The sequence below is a fragment of the Apaloderma vittatum genome, unplaced genomic scaffold, assembly GCF_000703405.1.
Source record: "Apaloderma vittatum isolate BGI_N311 unplaced genomic scaffold, ASM70340v1 scaffold9041, whole genome shotgun sequence".
NCBI classification, from domain to species: domain Eukaryota; kingdom Metazoa; phylum Chordata; class Aves; order Trogoniformes; family Trogonidae; genus Apaloderma; species Apaloderma vittatum.
This window is the reverse complement of record NW_009699575.1, coordinates 25,121-40,141: the sequence shown is the minus strand read 5'-3', so window position 1 is coordinate 40,141 and position 15,021 is coordinate 25,121. Positions and strand designations below refer to the sequence as shown.

The 15,021-nt window shown below is 40.7% G+C and overlaps 1 protein-coding gene across 1 annotated transcript in view; it reads left to right on the top strand.

The window, feature by feature from the left end:
• Window positions 1-5,193: 5,193 nt before the first annotated feature.
• The window catches only part of LOC104280693 (E3 ubiquitin-protein ligase pellino homolog 2), a gene marked incomplete at its 5' end in the record, with an annotated part of 11,279 nt that continues 1,451 nt past the window's right edge, over window positions 5,194-15,021 (top strand). Inside the window, 3 exons of the mRNA XM_009878429.1 lie at window positions 5,194-5,316; window positions 11,592-11,789; window positions 12,437-12,625. Of these exons, the coding sequence (XP_009876731.1) occupies window positions 5,194-5,316; window positions 11,592-11,789; window positions 12,437-12,625 (510 nt within the window). The remainder of the gene's footprint in view (window positions 5,317-11,591; window positions 11,790-12,436; window positions 12,626-15,021) is intronic.

Below are 15,021 nucleotides of genomic sequence, written 5' to 3'. Positions count from 1 at the left end.
CCCCTTAACCAGCCCAGGTTGCTCAAGGCCTCATCCAACCTGGCCTTGAACATCTCCAGGGAGGGGGCAGCCACAGCCTCTCGGGCAATCTGTTCCAGAGTCTTGCCACTCTCAGACTGAAAAATTTCTTCCTAAGACCTAGTCTAAATTCCATTTTCCTTTAACTTAAATCCCTTTCCCCTTGTCCTGTCACTGGACACTCTGCTAAAAAGTCCCTCCCCAGCCTTCCTGTAGGTTCGCTTCAGGCACTTGAAGGCAGTGATAAGGTCCCCCTGGAGTCTTCTCTTCCCCAGGCTGAACAATCCCAGCTCCCGTGGCCTGTCCTCGTGGCAGAGGTGCTCCAGCCCCTGGACCATCTTTGTGGCCTCCTCTGGACTTGTTCCAACAGATCTGGATCCCTCTTATGATGGGGACACCAGAACTGGATGCAGTATTCGAGGTGGGGTCTCACAAGAGCAGAGTAAAGGGAGAGAATCACCTCTCTTGACCTGCTGGCCACACTCATCTTGATGAAACCTTTGTGTATTCTTATTCCCTTTACCTGCAAGGTGTGTCTTTATAGGTGGGAGTGAGGGAATTCTACTTTCTTGCTTCTTGCAACAGTGGTAAACTGATGGCAGCTGTGTCTCCAGGGGAATGAGTGGAGAGCAAAGGACTCAGGGAAACTGGGGTGTTCCAGGCGCTGACTGAGCTGTGGGGATGCAACTGCTGGGAAAGCGGTCTCTATTTGATCTTGGTTCCTCTGAGACATGACAGATTTGTAAGCCATAGCCTTTAGCTGCTGCTTTGATTGTGAGTACAGAGTGCTCGAACGAAGTTCTGATCTCGAAACAGAGAGAAAGGAGCAAGAACGAAAAGTGCATGTAAAGAGGCAGGAGAAAAAACAGGGCCAAGGGTAATTCCAACCAACAGGAAGGACATAACTGCAAACTTGAGGAGCTGCTAGCAAAGCTTCTTTAAGAATAAAATAAAAATTAAACCAGAAATGCCTAAGCCATGCTAGTGTGGCAGTAAAACAGTGGGGCTTCTCAGATGCAATTCTTTTCAGTCTCTGCTACCATATGACAGTTTTGATGACCCTAAATCACTGGAATGTAAATCTCAAGGCAGTACCGTGCAGTGGGTTTAGCTGTGGGTTTTGCTTTGAGCGACAAGGAGGAGAGGAGTCTTCTCGTTAAGGTAAACTGCCTCAATATATAGTGAGGCTTGGAGCTGCTGTGTACTGACCTCCGAGTTGAAAGCCCTGTGCAGGTGGCTTGATTTCTGTGCAGACGTGAGCTCTGTCTTGGAAGGCTGCTCGGGAGATCTCTCCCTTCATGCCAAGTGGAATATGGCACTTCAGGTTTCCCTTGTTGCTTGCATTTGGACTTTTTAAAATGTGGTTATAGTGTCACTAGCAGTGGAATTATTCTAGAAGAATCTCCTGCTGCTGTTGTTTATTCCCTCTATCCCTCCACCGAGGTTTTTGTATCAGTTAGTCTCCACTTTGCTATCCGTTTCCTCCAAAGGGAATTACTTCCATTCAGCAACCTGAGACAGTTAACCGTATAAAACAAACCGCTGTGTAGGCGGCTGAATTAATCAAGCCTCTCTCTCCCCAGCAGCATTCCTACTGGACAAGAGGTGCCATATGCTATGGCCAGTCTGGAGCCACATGCTTCCCATTTGTTTGGCAGCCTGAGACTATATCCATATATACATTTTCCAACATTTCTTTCTGTTGGGAACTAGTTTATTTTTAGTTTCGTTTGTTTTTTCTTGGCAATTGCTGATTTTCATTAAACTTTTAAGAACCTAAAAGATATGAGAGAACTGCTCTCAAATTAAGCTGAATTTGACCCACGCTCTTAAAAGTTTGGTGGCCTCGGAGTACTCTGCTGGATCTTGGTAGCCTTGAGGTGGAGGTGAGGAGAATACAGGTGTGGTTTGAGTGCCTGGGTGTTTTGTTCTTTTTTTATTTTAGTTCCTGCCTGGAAGGTGGAAGTGGTGGTGCCCAGCCTGAAAGTCTGAAGTCTGCTAGAACTTGTGACACCACTGTACAGCTTGTGAGGGTCAGGGCTCTCCTCACAACTCTAGTCCCCGCAGCAGTGCAGTTATGTGGCAGCATCAAGGTTTTTTGGCAGTGGTGGGGAAAATCCTACTGGCAGGAAAAAAAAAAAGGTCAAGGAAAAGCAGTAAAAAGGCAGCCTCCCTATTTTGGTTGCCACAAACCAATTTTAAAGGGGTTGGGGCAATCAGTCTCCAGACATTTTGGGGATTTGTAGTAGTGTGGTTCTGTACCTCCTCAAGCTGTCAAAATCCTTTGTGATTTTGCCCGTGGCTGCATTGCACTTACAATACTGTTTTGTTAAGATATTAAAGTTTCACTTCTCATAGTCATTGTGAGTAGTTCATACTTCTGTTTTATGTAGTTCCCAAAATACTGCTATGTTTTGGTTTAGTTTTTTTACTTGGAAACGGCCAATTGCTTTGAAACCAGCAATTAAAATACCTATAAAATGTCTTTGAGTTGGAGCAACTGTTGATGCTGAGCAGACTGTGAAAGCATGTAAGCTGAAGCATTTCTCATAATATTCTTAGCTTTTTTTTTGGAAATTAGTTACACAATTTCAGGAAATGCAACATTTCACACTGGAAATAACCAGGTTCAAATAGTGGAAAACAAGAGGGGGGGAGATAAGATGAAGAAGAGTTCAGAGAGGTAGAAAAGAAAATATTATGTGCTGTCCTAATATTTCAGAGGAGATACTGATCCTGGTGAATTTAATGGGAATTATTAACATACCTAAGTCTTGTAGGTGTAGGACATGACCTTACTAAGTAATTCTGGAAGTTCTTATGTTTCCCCTCTGTGATTTTTCCATTGGACCTTAACACTTTCAGTTTTGTCACTCACCAAATCTTCCATTTGATCCAGCATCTTGTCAGACACGAGCAGAAGCACACACCCCTGCCTGGCATGTTACCTGCTTGCTGGTGGTGTAGGTGCTGCACAGACTGACTGGAGCTGGGACCATCATGTTGACACTTGGTGACAAGCCTGTCCTCAGATGTACCCGCAGCTGCAACGTGGTTTTGTGGAAAGGAGTGAAAATTTTGTGTGTGAAAGCTGTTATTTTCAGATGTTTGAAATTATGATACCTAGTAATGTGAATGCAAATTGATGATTGCCACGTGATGCTTAAAGTGCAAGGTGTAAGGGTCTCCTGTTTGTCGCTCTATTTCATTTGTATTCTGGAAACACCCGAGACTTGCTCAGGGTTCAAGATTCCGTTAGTTTTCAAACATACGTAGAAGAAAAGCTCTTCGTGTGCGATTCAGACCCACAGTGCAGTGTCCTAGCAGGTCATAAAGCGTTAGTGACTTCATTTGAACTGCATGTCGAGATGCTGTTTGTTCTTGCAACATACCATGTGCCAGTATAGTGTTATTACAAAACACTATAAATAAATTTAAACTGAGAAATTTAGACTCTGCGTACCACTGATTACCAAATACGTTTGCCTTGTTTTCCACTGTGGTTATGACAGAGGAACTAGACTTTATAGCTTGGAGTTTTGTTAAAAGCTTCATTGCAGGAAAAAAAAGTACTGGAAGGGACTGGGAAAGGTCATCTTGCATTCAGGTATTATCACCTAAGCCTAAATCTTCCGTGCTAAGAGGGTTCAGCAAGAGGCACGTTGTGAAAGTAGTCTCTATAATCAGTTGCTGTAAATGCAATATTTTTCTAAGTCTTAGCAGGCTTTTAGTATGCACATAGATGTTTTTAATACCTCCAAAATTCAATGAGGCTTTTAACGATTTGTTTAATATTTGATCTGTAGCTTTAGAATCATTTAGACTTTTGTGAGAGATGACAGACAGATGACTAGAATATATTTAGTTGCTTAGTTTAATCATTCATATCTGCAAATTTTGTAGGTGAAGAGCAGCATGAAGGAGTGGAGCTTGTGAGAGAACCTCTTCTAGAAAATTACCCCCCTTAGCAGAAAACTGGAGAAAGCTTTAATTAACCGATTAATTCAGTGCTTAAGTGTCTGCAAAGTGTTTCCTGAGCAGTAACAGTCATTACCTTTCATAATTGTGTGCAGTAACATGAACCTTATATTTACATATATTTCCCCGTTAGCCAGTAGATGTGGTTTCTCAGCTTGTTTTCCTCTATCTTGAAACTTTTACTGATGTTTTCACACTGTATGTACATTTTGACACTGCTTAATCATTTGAAGTGAGTGTTAGACCTTAAGCTTGAGAAACTATCATCAGGGCCATGAAGATTTTTGTGTGCTGCATCTCAGAGGTTCCGAAAGGATCACTGGGTGATCTTACAGCTCTCTGCGTCGTTTTTATTCAAGGAAAACTGCTTTTCACAGTTTATTTCTGAGATGGGGCTGCTCCTGTGTTGGGGTGACGTCTGTTCTGTTCTCTGAAGTAGTTGCTGGGCTGGTAAAAAGACAACCTAGAACTGTAAACCTGGGAACTCTTAAGTAAAGAATTCAATCTTAATAAGATACAGCAGAAGGACTTATTGTCTTCTAGTCTTGTTTTAAATACTGAAATACTATGTAGACTTTAACACTATGTCCAAATCAGTTTCCTTTGACGGGTAGTAAGAAGTGCCCTTTAAGGAGTAAAGTACATCCTTTAAGGAGGAAAAATGGGTTGAAAGTGCTCGCTCTTCATCGCAGTTTATATAAAATGACCAGGCTCCTTCTGATGTGACTAGAAATCTCCTTACAGAATCGTAGAATTGGTTAGGTTGGAAAAGACCTTTAAGATCAAGTCTGAGTAATTTAACTGTAATATCCGTGAAGCCCTGGCACTTCCAACTGGTAATCAACTTTATTGCTCATTTCCTTTTTAAAAAAAAAAGAACACAACCAAAGAACACTGAACCCCAAGTCTTTTCTGGGATACGAGTTCCTAACAGGGTTAGGAACTCAATATAATTTCTGAGAGAAACCTTGGAGTCTAAACTATGAAAATGGTAGATATTGGGTACTTCTGAACTAGAAACAAACAAGTGCAGCTTGGGGTTTTTTGTTAAAAACAAACCAAAAAGTCCTTTTGTATGTGTTTACCCAGCCTTGTAATAAAATGTTGCAATACACTGCTTTTCCTGATCATAGTGAAGGTGTTTATATAGTGAAATGAATTAGATTATGGTATTTTTGTGGAAGCTGGGTATAACAGACTTATTTGTTTGTTCAACAGGCGATCAGCTGTAAAGGTCAGCACAGCATCTCTTACACATTATCCAGAAACCAGACGGTTGTAGTGGAGTATACTCATGATAAAGACACAGACATGTTTCAGGTAAGACTCTGCAATATGTGCCTCTTTTTTTTTTTTCCTTTTTTTTTTGGTTAGCTTTTATTTTTTTAGCAACATACGGAACCACGGTTTCGCATTGTATTCTCTGTGGAATTTCCATCGTCGAGCCCAGTTCCATTAATATGGGAGCGCTTTGAAATTTTCTTTTGTCTGCTCTTCTCAAACCAGCGCCAATATCTGTTAATATTCCTACTGCTTTTGCTGTACTCTGCTTTATCTGCAAGGACAGTGTAGCAACTGAACAAATAGTTCCAGAAAGAAATGCATGCCCTGTTTGGACGCATGAATAAGCACAAGAATACACCCCCCTCATCCTCCAGATAATCAAGCAGCTGGAATAAATAAGAAGTGGATAGGAGTAGGACATGGGGTGGGGAACAAGGAAGGTAAATTGAAGGTACAGCAGGGAACGTGGATGCTGTGCACTAAAAGAGGCAGAGTAGTAATAGAATATTAAAACTGGGTGTGCAGATGTGTCAAATGGCATAGGGGGGCTGTGCTGAGTTTCTCTAAGCTACCATCTACCCAACATGTTTTCAGTCTCTCCTGTATGCATTTGTGTTTTCCTGTATCATCTAACATTTGGGTAGTGCAAGTTATTTTCTTGTGCAATGCTTATTTTGTGTATATATAATAGGAGAGTAGAAATTCTGTACAAACTTAGACTTAAAGCTTGGAAAAAAAAAAAGTGCAACCTTTTCCAGTGTAGACTAATCATGTTTGTCTTGTCAGTGATCTCTGTAATTAGAGCATCTTATTATGAATTGTTATCCCTCCTCATTAAGTCTTTCATATTTAGAAGGGTCGGCAGTTGAATGTTGTTGACAGAAGAGGAAATAGCACTGTCAAGATGTCTTTGCTTTGTGTGGCTCCTGTTTTTTGCTCTCTATAGAATTTTCTCAGCGTGACTTTGGAAGAATTTGGTTCAAATAGGAATTGATTAAAAAAACCAGACTTGTTCATTCGCTGCTGCATGAAAGATTGTGCAGCCAAAGTGAACTGAAATAGGCTTTTCTCCGTTGAAAAAGAAAAATGTAACCCATCCTTTTAGGTTTGTGTGGTACTTGTTTATCTCTGCAAGGTGCTATTGTGCCTTGAGTGAAACTTTTTTCTGTATGTAAATTTTGAAAAGCCAGTTTTGAAAGCTGGAGTTTTTCCTCGTCTTGTGTACACTAAAAAATATATAAAAGGCTTGCAGAACACCTCCTTTTCTGGTCGTATTGTGTAGACAGGTCATTTTTTTTTTAATTGCATAATATGCTTGTGGTGGTTACAGCTTTTCATTGAAGAGGATGCTGATGAAGAATTAGGTAGGTTGGGGTCCTTAGCTGTCACTCTGTAATCTAGGAGCCTGAGGTGAGGAAATGCAGCACGGGCAAAGCAATGCTCCACAGGTTCAAGGTTCAGGAGACCCCTGTCTAAGGCAGTAGGTAAAGGGAGATTGTTAAGGATGCTTTGGATCTACAGCAGGAGTTCAGCTCGGTGAGGTATGTAGGCTGGTTAGGTATAGCATAGTCCAACTAACAACGTGTCTTCTGCTCCCCTTCGAGACCGGTTGATGCTCAGAGGAGGAATTTGCACAGGGCGGCACATGGAGACAGCTCGGGCTGTACTGCCTGACCCGGAGACCCACTGACCTCCACTGCTGGTGCTGGAGTGCACGTCTCTAACCATTGCTTTACAAGCACAGATTGTGCATTCTTCTTCTGGCAGCGCTCAGGTGCCTGGTGAAATGTCACAAAAGCCTGAACTTTGGTTGATACACTAAATCACCTGAGAGACTGCCTGTGGTTCAGGCATTTATCTGCCATACATTTGTAGTTATGTGACTGATTTGGCTTGCAGTGGGTCACACTATCCCATCATTAAACTTTTTGAGCTGAACTTTGTGTTGGTAGAGTGTCTCAGTCCTTCTGGTGCCCCCTCAGGTGGCTAATGTGTCGGGGTTAAAGCTTCCATATGGTTAAAATTCGTCTTCTCAGTGCAATCTGTTTCTTCTTGAAAGAAGAAGGGTCTCGAGATGTGTAGAAAGTCCTGCTGTGACTTGATGTCAGCTTTGCTTTAAGTCCAGTGTCCTGGTTCGTGTTTCTGCTCGCTGTGGTTGTCTTCTGAGGATCACTCCACATGTTGGCCTAGAGGAGCTACTAGCTGTGAGAATGGGAAAAAGAATAGTCTGGTAGACTGTGGCAATATTTTGCTGCTCAAGCGACAGCAGCTGAAGAAGTCTCCATTGTTTAGATAAGCCATTAGACTTTAATTCTTCTCAGTAATCTGATTGTGTCAGAGAAAAGTTACTTGAGGACTGTTTTGTGCAGCCCTGTGGTACAAGTTACATGTTGTCTGTTGATTCCCCAGAGTAAAGCCTTTCCATTGATCAAGCATCACTCGGATGTACAATCCTTGAGGTTTGCTGCTTTCAAGTGTGTTTTCCTGACTTTTGTAGAATACTGACAAGGATGTAGAAGCTGAAAAGGGAAGGCTAATGCCTGGACGGGATTATTTTGAAGCTTGAGGCCCCCCGCCCCTACCCCTTGACTGCTGATAATATGTATTATCTCTGACAAATCACTTTTTCTTTTAAATCTCAATCTTCCCCTCTGTGAAATGAGATAGTAGCACGGCATGACTTCACTAGGGTAACAGTAGTAAGGAATATGGGAACCTTAGAATGACATTTGTTAGCAACACCTTAGTCAGTGAAACCCAAAATAGAGAAAAAGGAAGGCAGAGATCTTTGTTTTCTTGGTCAGGGCACCATTTCTAACCTCTGAAGATTGAATCCATGGGGTTAGAGCTGATTTCCTGTCAAAATGAGGGAGATTGACAGTTCACAAAAAAGCTGTCACCTTTTTCCTTCTTCCACTTTGAGAATCTGTTGTCAGTCTTTTGAAGGAAAATGTGGCTGTTGTGTTGCTGACTTGCATTTTGCAGTCTTTCCAGAAACAAATAAGAAAACTTTGAACATTACAAACGCAAGACAGCTTATTTTATGCTTTCCAAGCTTATAACCCAGAAGCATGAGTAGATACTTAGAGAAGTGAGGCACATGTGAAAAATGTGGGGAAGAGGCATCTCCAATGAGGGGCAGTGACGAAATTCAGAAGGCAGTGAAGAACAGTGCTCGGGCTGTCTAAATACCAATTTTCTGGACATTTTCCATAATAAAATGAAAATGACTGTGTATCCGTATGTACAATTTAGCCTTTTTTTTTCCCTCCCGCTGTACCTGTCTTGAGTACATGTTATTGTTTTTTCTTAATGTTAGTCTGAAATTTGTATACAAATGCTACTATATAACTTCGTCTGACATACAGCTCAGGTTTCTTTATGGAATAACAAAGAGAATGTACTAATGTGTTCCATCTGGCATCACCCTAAGTCTATATGCTGCAGCACCTACATGCTGCTAAAAATGGAAATTTTCGTCAGAGTTTAGTAACCGTTCTGTTGATGATGCATCAACTGGAGTAGAACGCTCCCTCATGGTTTAATTGGGTGAGAATGGATTTGTTGTACCTGTTTGTACCGCTACAAGGGATCAAAATGTGTAGCCTGTACCCTAAATAACTACGAGTTGATGCAGGAGGCGGGTACGTTCAATATGAAGAATTGATTATTCTTCTTCAGAAGAGCAGGAGATGCGTGGTCCAATTCTCCTGATCATAAGTGTGCAATTCTGTTGAAGTCCAAGGATGTGCAGCTGTTCAATTCTTGGCTGGCAGGTTGTCTGGCTTTGCCTTCTCAGGAGGGAGGTGTTGTTTTTTTTTTAATAGCTTTTCTTTGATTGACGGTAGACACTAGCAAATTGGCTGCCTGGCTTTTACACAGCTTTTAACAATAACCTATGGTGTAGACAACAGAAGCTGTCTTAGGCATCAGTTAAAGATTTACGGTTTATTATTCAAAGTAACTTAGTGAAATAATATATAATACAATGTAGTTAACCAGGAGAGTCCCAAAATGTGTAGCCCAGGATTACTAGAAAGAAGAAAAGTGAGGAATAAAGTCTGTAAAAAGGAGCTTTGAATAGTGGAACTGGGTCTGTGGTAATTGTAGTCTACTGCAACATCAGATGAGGTAAAATTTTTGGTGGGTAAATGTTGACAGCATCAAGTTCCTCATTTGTTATATTCAGGTGATCTCAACCCCAAAATTTTGGTTTGATAGGGAGCATGTGGGAATTGCCATGTTTTGAAGGCCACTTCTTAAAAGTAATTGGTAGAGTTGAAATGTAACACAATACATGAGAACAGTCCTTTGCCAGGCTTTTTCAACAGGGAACAAAAGAAAAAAAACACAAGAAATATTTTAAATATTTGATGTTGTATTGATGTACTCATGTCACAAATGAGATATATAGAGCAATTATTTTGTTGCTTAAAATATTACATGTTATTTCAGATCTTTTTAAAACCACATAAAATCTTTGTATATAGATTTTAAGGCTTATCCAGACATATTTAGATTTCATGTTGACTGATTAGTATCATGTGAGGGAGACTGGGAGCAAACACTTGGTGTTTTGTCATCCATTAAGGAAAAATAAGGCAGGTTTTTCTCTAATTGCATCTAAAAGCTTTGAGAGGGTGATCTCTTGGAGAGACCACAACATGCAGAGGCCTGTTATGAACAAATTTATCTCATGTTTGTTATTGATTATCCTTTAAGAGATTTCATATACAGATAGAGAATAGTCAAAAGTTAGGAATAAGCTTCCTGCTGCTGGTCAATGCTGACTCTTAGCAGGAATTGTCTTGGAAGGGAAATAGAAGCCTGCTAGAAATAATACTGTAAAAGGAAGAGGAATATAGCTTTGTAAGTTTTAGCTTCCACCTGTCAAGTTGTATAAATCAGAAAAGTCCCATATTAAATAGTTTCTAAACTCTGTCTCTTGGGTATTCTAGTAGTCGCTGTACTTTCTGCGAAACATTGACTTTCATACTTTGGATTAGGCCTTCTTTAGTAGTTGCTCGGTGCTTTATCTGCAGCAAGCTCATCACATTTTATACTCGAGTTGAGACCCATGATACGGATAAAGTAATTGGAAGTGTCATTTAGAGTCAAAAACACATCAAAATTCACGTCTTAACGCTGCGAAGTACAACTGAAAGCCAAAGAGAAGTACGGGAGAAATTCCCGTTTCTTACAGTTCGGTTGTGACAAGGGTTAAGCATTAATGATATCACTTTCCTTGACTCTTGAATAATCTTTCTTTACAGTGAATTCAGTTTGCAGAGGTGTTTGTTAACGATGGAGCAATCCGTGTCTGTCCATAGATGGCTTGGAAGAGCAGGAGGCTAAGCAGATTGTAACTTCTTGGGGGACAATGAGATTGTGTTTAGTGAAGAAGTTATTTTATGGGAATGTAGGTGCCCAGTATTGAAGGTAGTTTCACAGGAAGAATATTCTTCATTTTCTTCTACTTGATCACGGAGTGTCTGTAAAACTGATACTTCGTTTGACTCCTTATTCCTCGCTCTACTTCCTGGGCTATGCTCAAAGTTGGAATTGCACTAATTTACCTGTATAAGCATTGATAAAGTCTCTGGTTGGTTGGCAGAGTTTTGTAATAAAGTTTTCTGTTTCAGCTGCCTAGATGTTTTCAGCTGTATAATTAAAATTTTTAGATGGCAAGAGAGAAAAATATTCTCATCTACTGCTCAACTGTGCTTTATTTCTGATGAAGAAAGTATTTTGTTTGGCTTTTTTTAAATTTTAAGTCTTGCACGTGTATGATTAGGAATAAATTTAATCATATGATGCATTTTACCTGAAAACTTCTATTCTGGAACTGCGAATACTGAAAACATGAAGGTAGGTAGCTGTCCATTAACGTGTATCAAAAAACCAACTTCTGGCTCTCAAACAAGTCCTTTATTTTCATGGCAAATTAACTTGAAATGTGAATAAAACTTGTCATTGCAAGGTAGTGGTTTTTTCAATTGACATAGTATAGTGGTAAGCACTTGCTGTGTTTGGATTATGAAATAGCAAGGTGGTCATACTTCCATGTTGTTGACAACGTCAAACAATTAATTGCATCTGCGTTGGGCAATATCAGTTGCAGTAAGTGAAAATTGGTCGTGCCACGTCAGTGATATGTTTCTGCCTAGGACAAATGGGAAGAGAGTCTGGTTGGATCTTGCCATCCAAAAATTCAGCAGACAGTAGTTTACTGATGTCATCAACAAAGGACAGGCAAATCCTGTCCTTGATAGGCTTTTTCTAATTGTACCGTTATCTTAATTCTTTTGCAGGTCGGGAGGTCGACAGAAAGCCCCATAGACTTTGTAGTAACAGATACTATTTCTGGAAGTCAAAATAATGACGAAACCCAGATTACGCAAAGCACCATATCCCGTTTTGCCTGTAGGATTGTTTGTGACAGGAGCCCGCCATATACAGCAAGGATTTTTGCAGCTGGTTTTGACTCATCTAAAAATATATTTCTTGGCGTAAGTACTACTAGTAATTATGTTATGTATGAGCTATCTCTGGTTTTTATTCTCTGTTACTTTCAAGCCTCAGAATTTCCTTCTACTAGTTGATAACTTACACTGTTCTTAGACTTTTATTACTTCAGTGTACCAGCTGCAGCGTTAAGTAGAAACTGCAGTTTTATGCACCTAATTTATTGCCAGAATGGACTTGCAGTCATAATTGTCTTTAACAATGAAGCTCTACTTTAGTAACTGTTAGTGGGTTTTCTTTAGGTTTGATATATTCTCGATAGTCATTGTGAATAAGCTGCTGTTGCAGTTCTGAGTGCAAGACAAAGGAGCTGTATTATGAAACGGAATAGTTAGAACAATGCTACTGACCTTTGTGGCCTTAACGCTTACCGTACCTGCAGTCAGAGGCACTCATCTGAGTTAAAAATAATCATATTTAAGATAGAATAGTAACTGAAGATTCATAAGCAAAAGATGTTAACGCTCTGGCACAAGATACTCTTAAAAATTATTCTATTTTTTTTGGTAAGTCTATGTCAAAGCGCTGCTGGCAGGTGAGGAGATGTTTTCAGACAGCGCTAGTAAAACTGTAGTGTGTAAAACTTCAATCTGAACTTTTAGACAAACTCTTTCCTGGTTGTCACATGCAGGAAAAAGCAGCGAAGTGGAAAAATCCTGATGGCCACATGGATGGATTGACGACTAACGGGGTGCTGGTCATGCATCCAAAAGGAGGCTTCACAGAGGAGTCGAAACCTGGAGTTTGGCGGGAAATCTCGGTCTGTGGCGATGTGTATACTCTCCGGGAAACCAGATCTGCTCAACAAAGGGGGAAACTGGTAAGCTGGAAGTAGCTGGTGAAAACAAGGGATTCTTGTTGTCCTTGATAGTGGGCACTGAAATCATCGAGGCAGATGGGTGTTACAGTAGATTTTGTGCTGCTATTTTGTTTCCGCATAGAGTGTAAAAGCTAAATAAACTTTGCTCTTGAATCTCTATCTCTGAAATGTTCTCCTGGGACGTGGAGGTGTCTACTCCATGGCAAGCTGTCTTTTTACAGCACTGTCTTAAAAGGAAGGGTCCACTTGCCTGCAAAACAAGCTTGGAAAAAGCAGCTTCTGTTTACTTTACCTGCCACTGGGAAGATAAGAGAAGCCCTGCTAAGGATATTCCTGTTTTATCCTGTGAAGTAGGATGGGCTTTGCCTTTGCTGAAAGTGAGAGGTTTCAGCTGCCACAGAGATGTGTGGCATCCATAACCGAGAGAGAGGTTCTTGTGAAAGCTTCTGTCCACTTCTGCTTGGAAAATGGGAGAGAATTCCTGTAGTGCTCTCGTTCTTTCGCCTTCCCAACATGTGCGGGACCTACAAAGGAAAATGCTATCGTCGCTCATCCCTTTTCCTCATGCCCTCAGATTAGGGGAGAAAAGAAAAATCAAGTTCTACCATATAGAAGTAGCCCAGCAAAATACACAGCCTTATTTCCAGTCAGGCAAGTGCAATTCCCAGAAGTCCTCTTCTGTCTCTGGGTAGGTTTGAATGCTGCCCTGCCTGCAGACCTGGGAAAGCCCATTCTGCTCTTTATTAGGATTCAAGAAGCGAGAGGACGTTCAAGGGGCATCTTCGCAGCAGCTGAAGATGCACCTTTTCTTTTCTAACTTCATCACTCAGCTGCTAGACTTCAAAGAGAAAGGGTGCATGGTGAGGGGAATATCCCTCTCTGGAATAAAGTTGCTTTCGTGCCGCTACCTTGAGTTCCTGGGAGCTTGATGGTTGTTAGAGGTATCCCACACGCTTGCACTGTGCTGATTTTCCAACTTTGCCACTGGCTTTGCAGAAAACTTAACTGCTCAAAGCAGTTAGGATAAAGGATTTTGACTTTTTTTCTGCTTTCAGTAGAAAAAATGCAGTACATAAACTGCTTTGTCACTTTAATGATGACAGGCAAGCTTCGCCCCGGGACTGGGACAGATGATGTTGCAATTGCACCCTTTGTACGAGGTTAGCAAAACACCTTTTTAGTGCTGCTGAAGAAAGGCATACTAAAACAAATAAATTCTTTTTCACTGCATCCAAAATGACTTGAATTCTCATTTAAATAAAATTACACGGCACACTGCTATTGATGTGATCAGTATTTGTTGATTGGGTTTGTAAAACCAAGTGCCCACTGTATAATGAATTGAACACACTGCATATGAGAAAGCTTTTTGCTTTGCTGTTTGCGAAGGAATTATCTGCCAAGTGGATCAGACTAAGACTTCTCTCATCTCTGCTTGAACCATCAAATTTTTCTGCTGGATGTACTTTATACTCTGGTGACCTCTTCTCTGTAGTCTGTATTGTACCATCAGGTGTTTTGTGTGAGAGTGATCCACAGTTAGTCTGTGACTTTAAACTCGATTAAAAAGCAAAAGATAAATTGGTTGTCAATTGTAGTATTTTTAGGCAGACATGATGATTTCATGTGACCTACTTAATGTATTTGGGTATTTGTTTTGCCTTAGTGGTATTTTCTATGCATAAAGCCAGGCAGTAGGTCTGTTTTCCTCTAAAATTTCATAAAGAACCTTTCAAATATATTTTCATCGTTACTGAATTTGTAGCAATAGCATGAGTTGCTTATGTGTTTTTGACATTAAATGAAAGAATATTTCAGCGAAGTACAGTTTGTGTTTGACATAATCCCTTGAAAATCTTTTAAGTACCTGCTTTTAGTCAGATGAGAGGAGCCTTGAGGCAACGCACACTGGGGCTCTATTTGCATGGAAGACCTCATTAAATAAGAGGCCCGTCTGGGGTGGTTAATCGTTCAGAAGTTGAGCTGGCGTGACTTCAGTTGCAGAACTTGTCACTTGAAAAATTCACCTGGTAATTCACGCTGCGGTAATGATAATCTGTGCAACTATATATGCACATAGTTAGTGTGATGTTCGTTATTTATCCCTAACGTGTCCAGGGAAGGGTTTTGCTGTCGATGAGGTATGCTGTGGGAGTTGATTTTTCTGCAGAATGCTTTACATTTGCCACAAGCCAAAACAAAAAAATCTTGTCTGAGTAGCAGGACAGTTGGTCTGTCCTGGGTAGCAGTTTGAAATCCAAAAAGGATCTTTTTGCTGTGTGAGCAGCCTCTCCCGATCTACATGGGCAAGAATTCCCAAGGAGCAATCTGCTAATACAGCCCTTGGGGAGTGGGAAGAGGAAACTTCCCTCTATCACCACTCACCTTGAACATGA